The sequence below is a fragment of the Podarcis erhardii genome, assembly GCF_964252035.2.
Source record: "Podarcis erhardii genome assembly, chromosome: 2".
Lineage (NCBI taxonomy): Eukaryota > Metazoa > Chordata > Lepidosauria > Squamata > Lacertidae > Podarcis > Podarcis erhardii.
This window is the reverse complement of record NC_138498.1, coordinates 22,258,777-22,269,228: the sequence shown is the minus strand read 5'-3', so window position 1 is coordinate 22,269,228 and position 10,452 is coordinate 22,258,777. Positions and strand designations below refer to the sequence as shown.

The window sequence follows — 10,452 nt, the reverse complement described above, 5'->3', positions numbered from 1 at the left end:
TGCTTTCGTGTTTGCTTTTATTTTATTTTTTAAAGGAGTATTTATGTTTTGTTTTCAACCCTTTGTTCTCATCACGGACAACTTTGCTACACAGAAATCACGCACACAAAGTAATGAAACCCCAAAACACAAAATATAATTCCTCACAAAGTCCACACTTTATTTTTTAAAAAAGTGATTATTTTGGGTTCATAAAAGGGTTAAAACTTAATATATATAATATGTGCAACTGTAAACAGAAGTATGGGACAAGGCGTCAAATGCGATTATACAGGCAGAGAACTTTAAAAAAGTTTTAGCTTCAAGACCGGGTTATAGTTTATATAAAAATTAAAAACTGTATAGTCTTTCTTCATCAGCTAAAATCTACAGGATTATCTTAAACTCTTAACCGTCATCCAAAAAAATCTTGACAATCTATTATATTCAGTCACTTTATCATTTTTTTAAAATCTCTCTCAAGCTTTTAAACCTTTGTAGCAATTTTTAAAATTTATTTTTTTTACATCTTTACAGCCTTCCAAATTAATGGAAATGACACACAAAACAAATCCGAAGAGACAAAAAAAAATGTATACTGGCTTTAACTCAAACCTTTATTTTCAAACAATGTCCAGTGGTTTTGTTACTGATAAAAACTCCCCCCCTTCTCTACACAAACGCCATCTTATATACAATTTTAATTACTACTTTTAATATTTGAAATTTCCCTACCCCACCCCCCACTGTTTTTAACCGTCATAGCTTTGAACGGTTAGCAGAAGCAGCTTTTTCACTCAAGAACATGGTTCTCACCTTGCCAACAAGTTCAAAAAAAGATATTCTTACACACAAACCCTGATTTTACATGCCCCACCTTGCCCCTGCTATGAAAGTCTTATTGCCACGTTCTCTCTCTGCCTTGTTTGTTGGATCAGGCGAGAGTATGAGATGTGGCCTCGGTTAATCACTCAATGCCGCTCTTACAGGCATTTGGAGAGAGAGAGAGAGAGTGTTATAGTGTTTTTTGGGGGGTGGGGGAGAGGGGAAATGGTGCAATTGTGCGTTAAAAGGCCTCAACTGTACAAAGCTAAGTCGAGAGAGCCTTATCAGTAAAGACCCTGCAACTCTCACCCCCTCCCCACAATACCAACTTAGCTTCAAGGGTACAGCTGTCTTGCAAAGTCATTTCAACAGCAGGGAGACCCTGTGTGGGGGTTTCTCTCTTTTCCCCCGGGTTTTGTGTGTGTGTGTGTGTGTGTGTATGTGTGTGTGTATATGTGTGTGTGTGTGTGTGTGTCTCCCCTGTATAATGCCCACATTTTGCCTTCTATTAATACAGAATCTCCCTACGCTGGGGGAGGGGGGAGATGGCGCTAGGCAGATGGCTCTCAAGATACTGGTTATAAATTGATTTCTTCTTTAAAAAGGAAAAGGAAAAATAGTCATCTATATACACACAGAGAAAGCATAAAAAACGGGCTCTTTACATGTTCCCCTTCCCACCCTACGTTTTGTCCATAAACACGTTCTCCCCTCTAGTTCCTTCCTGCCCAGTGGGGGGGGGGGAATGGGGTGGCCTGTGAAAACCCACCCAGCAGTCGAGGAAAACCCGGCAGCCAGAGCATTTCTCCCCATGCTAGTTCAAATATATACACAATATATATAAATAGATAAATAATCCCAAACTCTGCAATGTGCCAACATCTCTCTCTCTCTCTCACGCACACAAGCACACACACAAACATAAGAGAGTCTTCAGAGCAGCAAGTTGATCATGGGAAACAATTGGGAACTGGGGGTCTCTAGGGCAATGGGTTTGGCCAACTCTTCCCCCAACCCCAAATATCACAGCTGGGCCTGAGCCATCGGCTCTCTCGTCAAGCATTCCCCCCCCCTTTCCTCGTCGGCAAAATGGGTTGGGCTCTACAGGAGAGATGTGCTGAGATTGGCATCGCTGGACCAGGAGATCTTGGGTTCTCCATCACGTTGGCACATTCAAGCCTTGTGGGGTCCCCTGCCCCCTTCTTGGTTGCTGGGGCGGGAAAGCAGACAGCGCTCGGTTCAGCAATTCAGTCCGGAAGGTTGTCAGGCGACTGGGTACTGTTTTTGGTTTGAGGGTTTTGTGGGGGTTTTTGGTGGGGGGGGGGAAAGAGGAACGACCCCAGATAATAAAAAAGTTTCCCACCGCCTCCTGGAAATGCATTCCCATGTCTGCCAGGGGAGCTGTGGCTCTCCGTACTTAGGGAAGAGGGCTCAAAAAGCAGAAGGGTGGCACAGCGAGGGGCTCACATTAGAAAACAGAAAATAGCAAAGTCTAACACTTCAAATGAGGTAGGTTCAAGTGCCAATGCTCCTCGCGCAGGGAAGATGGGCAGGGTGGGGCAGAGGAAGGGCCTGTTTCCAGCTTCGGCAAGCCGACACCTGCTTTCCGCTGGGAAAAAAAGTACTTTTTTCTCTCTCTCTCTCTCTCTCTCTCTCTCAAAAAAAAAGCACGTTATTTACACACACTTTCTCTCCCCTCCCCCTTTCAAATCCGACATCTAAATGTATACAAAATCCAGAGCTGGGGGGCGGGGGCAGTGGGCTCTGGAAGGTGGATTGTCAAGCTAATGAGTCTCTTTGAAGCCTCTTGTTTACCTTGGTAGATTAGCAAGCAATAGATAGTAGACTTTTTAAAAAAGAAGAAGAAATCTCTCTCGCACACAAAAATTCCTTAAAGAAACACACACACACACACACACACAAGGGGGTGGGGGGGAGGGAATTACAAATTCTTCCCTGGGGATCCAATTGCCATGCTGCAGCCCTGCTTTCCCCCAGCTCTGCTAGAAAGAATGCCCCAGTCTCCTCCCGGTATAGTATTTCTGAAGCCCGTTATTTACAGGTGCACGGGGGCGGAAGGGCGCTCCCCATTTCGGCCTCGAAAGAATTTATTTTTATTTTTTAAAAAAGCAAAAGAAAAACTAAAAGAAAACCCTGAGTTGCCAGTTTGTCAGTTCCTGCCCCAGATGGGGCTGGTTAGTGGCTGCTCCTTTCTGCTGGGGAGAAGCCGGTCGCCTTGTCTGGAAGAGGAGGCCACTGAGCCTGACAGCCGAAAGCAGCCAGCTTGATGATAATACCATAGCCAAGACTGGCAAGCAGTGGCAGATATGCTGACATCACCCCTCTCTTGCCTTGGGCCCCAGCTGCCCCACCAGCATGTTGGTGGCTTCCAAACATGCCTCGTCCCCCCCCCCAGGTGATTTCCCTGCGCTGAAGGAGGGTTAGAAGAGCTGGTACAGCAGCGGCACCTCCTCTCTGTGCAGAGCCTCTTGTGCCGAGCAGTCGGGGTCTCCCCCTTTGCTTTGTCCGAAGAGCCTCCTTGGGGTTTAGTTCATCCATTTCCTGCAGTTCCAGGCTCCACAATGGCACGGGATTTTGTGCTGATCGTCTTCAAAATCAAACTGGTAGTCGTAGGTCAGCTGAGGGAGGAGGACATCGGAAGAGAACCGAGGATTAATCCTTGAGGCACTTTTAACGTAAAATACGTCACTGCCATCCATTGGGTTCATTCCCGCGATGGCCACGTTGGTTGCAACAAGTGACTAGAGTTGAACAAAATCTCTACACTGTTTTATCTTCTCATCAAGATGGCAGCAATAATGGGAGGAAGTGGAGTCTGGACTCGCCTTCCTTTTCATATGACTTCTATGCCTTGGTTAAGGTGGAACTTATTACTATTATTTTAAAATTTTATTTTCCGCCCTTCATCCCAGGGCAGTTCACGGAATAAAATACAAGATAAAAAATCAATAAACCAAAACAGGAAGTGAATAATTAAACCAAAACAACAAAACAATACCCCCCATGCATTTAAAAGGCTGTAGGATATTGATCAGTCCAAGGTCTGGTTGAAGAGGAAAGTTTTTGCCTGGCACCTAAAAATATATAATGAAGGCGCCAGGCAAACCTCCCTGGGGAGAGCATTCCACAAATGGGGAGCCACTACAGAAAAGGCCCGTTCTCATGTTGCCACCCTCCGGACCTCGTGGAGGTGGCAATGAAGGGCCTCAGATGATGAACAGAGAGTCTGGGATGGTTTATATGGAAAGAGGCAGTCCTTGAGGTATTGCTGTCCTTTATAGGTCAAAATCAGCTGAAGCTAATTGGCAGCCAGTGTAATCGGCCCAGGATCAGTGCGATATGCTCAAACCATCTTGTCCCAGTGAGCAATGTGGCCGCTGAATTCTGCACCGGCTGAAGCTTCCAAACGGTCTTCAGAGACAGCCCTATGTGTAACTTAGGAAGCTGGGCTGGCAGGCTGTGGCTCTCCAGCAAATTGTCTTTCCATCATGCTTTTATAACTGGAGACGCCAGGCATTGAACCTTCTCTATGCAAAGCATGGGGCCTATCACTGAGATGTAATCCCTTGCTCAACATTAAAGAACAAGGGGGGCGGATCTGCCCTACCCAATTGCTCAGGCTGCTTCTGTCAACCTAACAGGAACATTTCCAGCCACAAGCACTTTAGGATATCTCTCCATCCCTTCACCCAACCAGAACAGTTGGGGAGATGTACTCTTCCACACAAAAAGCACCGTGTGAACGAGGTATGCAATCCTCATCTTACAGATACGGCACCAACGCAAGGAACTGCCGGTAGAATAGAGGCTTGAATTCATAGTATAACACACTATTCACCGGACTACACTAATTTTCTCAGGTTTGTGCGTGCTCGCTAGCCTACAGCAGCAGGGTTTGGCCTTTTGTAGCTCACAATGCACACACTTGTCGAAGACAGTGAACCAGAGTCAGTCCGATGCTGGCACAGATTACAAAATGCAGGGATGTGCCTACACAATATGTTTCTATGGTGAGACCTACGGACTACTCTTTTAGCCTGAGAGAGGATAAACCAGGCTGGCTCTTGCCTAGTTGGTGCTGCTGTCGCGCAGTGTGCCACGACCACCACGGCAGGGAGATGTAACAGTTACATAAAGGTAAAGGTACCCCTGACCATTAGGTCCAGTCGTGGCCGACTCTGGGGTTGCGGTGCTCATCTTGCGTTACTGGCCAAGGGAGCCGGCGTACAGCTTCCAGGTCATGTGGCCAGCATGACTAAGCCGCTTCTGGCAAACCAGAGCAGCGCACAGAAACGCCGTTTACCTTCCCGCTGGAGCGGTACCTATTTATCTACTTGCACTTTGACGTGCTTTCAAACTGCTAGGTTGGCAGGAGCAGGGACCGAGCAACGGGAGCTCACCCCGTTGCGGGGATTCGAACCGCCGACCTTCCGATTGGCAAGTCCTAGGCTCTGTGGTTTAACTCACAGCGCCACCCGTGTCAGGCATGTAAAACGTAAAAGGAAGGCCATGCGGCACACACAGGCATTGAAGGACAGGCTATCCAAACTGCTTGCCGGTTCTTGCCCCCTCTTTTCCAGCTTAAGTAAGGTGTGCTAGTGTGCAAGGGCAATGCTTTCTATGCATTAACCCAGAAGGAGTTTAGGCAAGTTTCCCTGGTCTCCAAGGCTTGGTCTGAGGGCACATGGTGACATTAAGCAGTTTTGGGTCACTGCTTAGCTGAGAGATCCCTGGGCACGCCATGGCAAGTCCCATGATGGAAGCATCTCATAGCGAATGGACTCGAAGAACGCTCCAAGGACAAAAGCATGGGCGCAGCGTCGGGTTTCCCCACAGGTATTTTCTTCGCCTACACTGGGCCTTGCTCCACCACCACCCCTTCCCCCAACCCACCACAATTCAATTCTCACCTCCTCTCCCTTAGGTATCCGGCGGCTCGAGATGATTATGATCTTGTCCTCCTTGTCAAAAGTCACCACCTCAGCCACACAGTTGGGTGCGCAGGAGTGATTGATGTACCTGAGTGGGGGCAGCAGAAGAGGGGGAGATAGGCATCATGCACCTGGACCCTTAACCCCACAGCACCACAGAATTAGGCCCTTTAGGAACCCAACTTTTCATCTGGAATTTGGGGGAGCTGAACCGGCCAGGACGACGACAGCACAATTCTATTCTTAATCTTCGAGAGAACTAAGTATTCATTAGTGAAAGGAGGGCTGGGAAGATGTAGCCCTGGCTGAAAAATACCCTACAGTAGAGGTTCTCAACCTTTTTGAGTCCACGGCTCCCTTGATCAACTACATTCTTTCTGCAGCACCCCTGTGGGGCTCAGAAGCCCAGTTGTGTCAAGCCCTCCTCTTAACCCTTTTTCAAACACCCTCCCTTGTGGAGTGTTCCCTCAGCTTCCTCTCCTAGGGATTCCTCTGGTCAGCGGCCACCGCCGCCCCTAGTCTCTGAGCTGCTTCCCCGTCCCAAAGAGAGGTGCCTCCTCACACTGCCCCACAAGCCAACCAGGCAGAGGGCCTTCTCGGTAGTGGCACCCGCCCTGCAGAACGCCCTCCCACCAGATGTCAAAGAGAGAAAGAACTACCAAACTTTTAGAAGACATCTGAAGGCAGCCCTGTTTAGGGAAGCTTTTAATTTTTAATAGGTTATTGTATTTTAGTGTTTTGTTGAAAGCTGCCCAGAGTGGCTGGGGAAACCCAGCCAGATGGGCGAGGTATAAATAATAAATAATAGTAATAATAACGGCCAGTGACTTGTCTGTCCATTCCCAACAGCAAGGGCTGGTGGGCTGCCTGGCTGGGCTCCTATCCCTGCTTGATTGCTTGCTTACTCTCTGAAGCTGCCTCAGTTCCTGGCAACCCGCACCCCCGGGCCAGCCGCAGAGGCACCATTCGCCTGCAGAGCTTGTAGCTAGGGCTGCTGCAACAAACAGCTGTTGCAAGCCTTTGGGAGGCAGAGATATGAGAGGACATCAGAGGAAGGAGGGGAGGAAAGAGGGACAGAGGCCAGTGCTGCCCGTGGAACCCCTGACCATCATTCAAGGCTCCTCTCCTATACTGTAGCGGTTTGTATCGCCTCTTAGCCTGCCTGCTGTCTCCCATGTTCCCTAGCCAAGTTCCACAGTTTTTCAGCTTTGGGCAAGACATTCTTCTTTCTTCCAAACTAGCTTATCGATCTTCAGGTCCTGACAGATTGAGAACTCAATGATAACAAGCTGGTGGTGTGCTGTTTCTTTAAGATCTGCTGAGGGAATAATGTTCTGCTCAGCCCTGCGGGACTAAAGGATGCTATGGAGAAGGAAGTTGGCCCCAGAGGCCTCCCCAGAAAACTGTCCCACCAGCAGCAGCGTTGGGAAAGAGGCGTTTTGGAGGCTACAGATCTCCAGGATCATAAACCCCTTCCGTTTTCCTGAAATGCCCCTCAAATTGTGCCTGGAGCTATCCCACAGATTCATAGAATTGTAGAAGGGACCACAAGGGTCATCTAGTTCAACCCCCTGTAATGCAGGAATCCTCTTGCCACAACCCTGAGGTTAAGAGTCTCATGCTCTTATCGACTGAGCTGTCCCAGTTAAAAGTGCCTGGAGCTATTCCAGTGGAGCTAGTGTAGTAAATCCTGTGCCACTGAAGTTCATGGGAAAGGGTGGAGGGAAAATAGAAAGGCTAAAAGAAGCTACAATTGAGCTGTCCTTCTACCTTTCCCCCAGCCAGTAGAGTATTGGAATGCTTTGCCCACCCTTCCCTTTGAAATGATCTTGTTTTAAACAAAATCCAGTTGATGGCTGCAACTATTTGGCCCCTCTAAATGTTGCTGAACCACACCTGCCAGCACCCTCTACTGGATGAAGTCAATGGGAATTGGAGGGCCCAGGTTTCCCATCTGGGAAAAAGCCTCTGGTTAGTTGTCAATGAGTGTATTTTGCTTTGACAGCTAATAACTATGCGTGTTTATTCAGAAAACGCTATGAATTGCAGTATGACTTAAATCACTGCCAATTAAAAATCAACCCACCCTGAACATCAAATTCTGTGATGGGCTAACAAGAGCTTTGGCTTTGGATGCAATGAACTGCCATGGCACAGCTTCACTCACCTGGCAGGGCCACCTGTCAGTGTGGCATCAATGACATGCTCATTGTTGATACGGAACATGTAGATCCCTCGGTTCTGGACAAGAGGGGAAATGGAGAGAGAGAGATTGATTATATTGTGTGTTCAGAAACCAGTGCTTCATGCCTTTGCTCTCAGCTGGGTACAAGCTAACGGTTTATTTTAGCTTGCTGTTGTGCTCTGTATTTCAGCATGTCAAGCGTGTATGTGTGCCTCACATGCTAGGCCATGATAGTGCTCCTGTACATTTCAGAGTTGCACCGAAGAGACAAATTTGCCATGTGTTGTTTCACCTCGAACTGTAGCACTGTGATGTAGAAATCTTCAAAACAAAAAACAAAACAAAAAACCCCGATGGAAGAAGTGGCTAAATCAGCAACTTCTCTGCCTTGTGCACCTTCAGAATGATCCTGTAAGGTAAGCTGGTACTAGGGATGCTTGAGGAATTTGATAACTGCAAATTCCAGATACGAACTGGCCCTATCTGCACCTCCAAGGCTAAGGTGAAGAAGGTCTGAACTTCAGTTACCCACTGGTATTCAAAGTTCCTCAACATCACTGTTGTCTCAAAGAATGTACTTTGGGAGAAAATAAGTTAAGAAATAAGAAACTTATTTTGTCCTCATTTTTCAAAGATATATTTTTTTAAGCCAATGAACGTGGAAAGGGGACAGAAGTAAAACTGGTGAGTAAAACACATGCAAAAGCAATGAAGACCTGAAATAAGACTGAGCTGTTTATAATTGCTACCTTCCCCCATTGAACAAATGGAGAAACAATTCTAGAAGAGAACCACCACAAGGCGAGTCCACGGAAGATCTCTCAGACCTCAGTCCAGTATTCCCTAGTAGGTACCGTATTTTTCGCCCTACAGGACGCACTTTTCCCCCTCCAAAAATGAAGGGGAAATCTGGGTGCATCCTATGGGGCGAATGCAGGCTTTCGCTGAAGCTTGGAGAGCGAGAGGGGTCGGAGTGCACCGACCCTTCTCGCTCTCCAGGCTTCAGGAAGACATCCGCAGCCTAGGCAGCCCTGCGGGAGTTCCCGCAGGGCTGTCTAGGCTGCGGATAGCAGCCTGCCGCCCGGCGCGAGGTGCGCCCTGAAGCAGAGCGTCCCTCGCGCCGGGCAGACATCAGCCAGCCCCACAAGCTCGGGGGACAGCAGGGAGGCGCAGCGCCGCCACCCCGCTGTTCCTTGACCTGGTTCGGTTTCCCCGACCTGGTTTTGGGGGGGAAATGAAGGGGAAATTTTTTTCCTTTATTTCCCCCCCCAAAAACTAGGTGCGTCCTATGGGACGAAAAATATGGTAAAAGGTAAAGGACCCCTGGGTGATTAAGTCCAGCGACTATGGGGTTGCAGCGCTCATCTCGCTTTCAGGCCAAGGGAAACTGCGTTTGTCCACAGACAGCTTTCCGGGTCATGTGGCCAGCAACTGGCGCAACAGGACACCGTGACGAAAGCCAGAGCTCACAGAAACGGTGTTTACCTTCCTGCCACAGTGGTACCTATTTATCTACTTGCACTGGTGTGCTTTTGAACTGCTAGGTTGGCAGCAGGGGGGACAAAGCAACGGGAGCTCACCCTGTTGCGGGGATTCGAACCACCAACCTTCCGATCAGCAAGCCCAAGAGGTGGTTTTGACCACAGTGCCACCCATGGCTGCTATTCCCTGGATATACACAATCCATCCACATAAAGCCCTTCCCTAGATGACTAGATGAATTTTTGGGATCATTTCCAACTCTATACAGTGGTACCCCGGGTTAAGAACTTAATTCATTCCAGAGGTCCGTTCTTAACCTGAAACTGTTCTTAACCTGAGGTACCACTTTAGCTAATGGGGCTTCCCGCTGCTGCGCACGATTTCTGTTCTCATCCTGAGGTAAAGTTCTTAACCCGAGGTACTTTTTCTGGGTTAGCACTAGTCTGTAACCTGAAATATCTGTAACCTGAAGCGTCTGTACCCTAGGTACCACTGTACAGGTCTATGATTCCCAATTCCTTGCTACTGTCAAGGAGCACAGCTCTGGAACAAACCAGAAGGGCATTTAGGCCTCAGTCCCTCTTTCAGTCCCCCCAAGGCAAGAACCCCAGCCACTGGCTAGAGGTTGGGACGTTTCCACCCGCATCTCTCTCCACCCAAGGTCTCGCTTCTTCCCCCACCTGCTCCTCGTAGATCTTCTCTCGCCGGTTGGCCACCTCGTTGCGGATGATGGTGCCAATGTACTCAATGACCATCGTGTGCTTCTCTAGATCCTTGGCAGCGTAGAGTCCGAGCCCCTGGATGCGGGAGCGGGCCAGATAGACGTTGTTCTTCCATTCCGTCTTGAGGCGGCGGTACTGGGAGGACTTGGAGTGCACAAACTGCTTGCTGTACGGCGTGTTGGTTTCGCCCGTGAACGTGCTCTGGTAGGCCTTGGACATGCTGGTGCTGTTCAGAGTGTGGGGCCTTCAAAAGGCATGGGGCAGGGAAGGAGAAAAGAGGTCAACGTCAAACCCGCTGCAAAGGAAG

General features: G+C 48.6%; 1 protein-coding gene across 14 annotated transcripts in view; it reads right to left on the bottom strand.

Annotated features, from left to right (window-relative positions):
- Positions 1-10,452, bottom strand: part of KMT2D (lysine methyltransferase 2D) — a 109,568-nt gene continuing 99,116 nt past the window's right edge. For all 14 annotated transcript variants that reach the window (XM_081849454.1, XM_081849446.1, XM_081849452.1 and 11 more), the window contains 4 exons: positions 10,104-10,389; positions 7,924-7,997; positions 5,736-5,844; positions 1-3,443 (listed from right to left, as the gene is read on the bottom strand). In XM_081849454.1, coding sequence (XP_081705580.1) covers positions 3,351-3,443; positions 5,736-5,844; positions 7,924-7,997; positions 10,104-10,389 — 562 coding nt within the window. In that variant the 3' untranslated portion in view covers positions 1-3,350. The remainder of the gene's footprint in view (positions 3,444-5,735; positions 5,845-7,923; positions 7,998-10,103; positions 10,390-10,452) is intronic.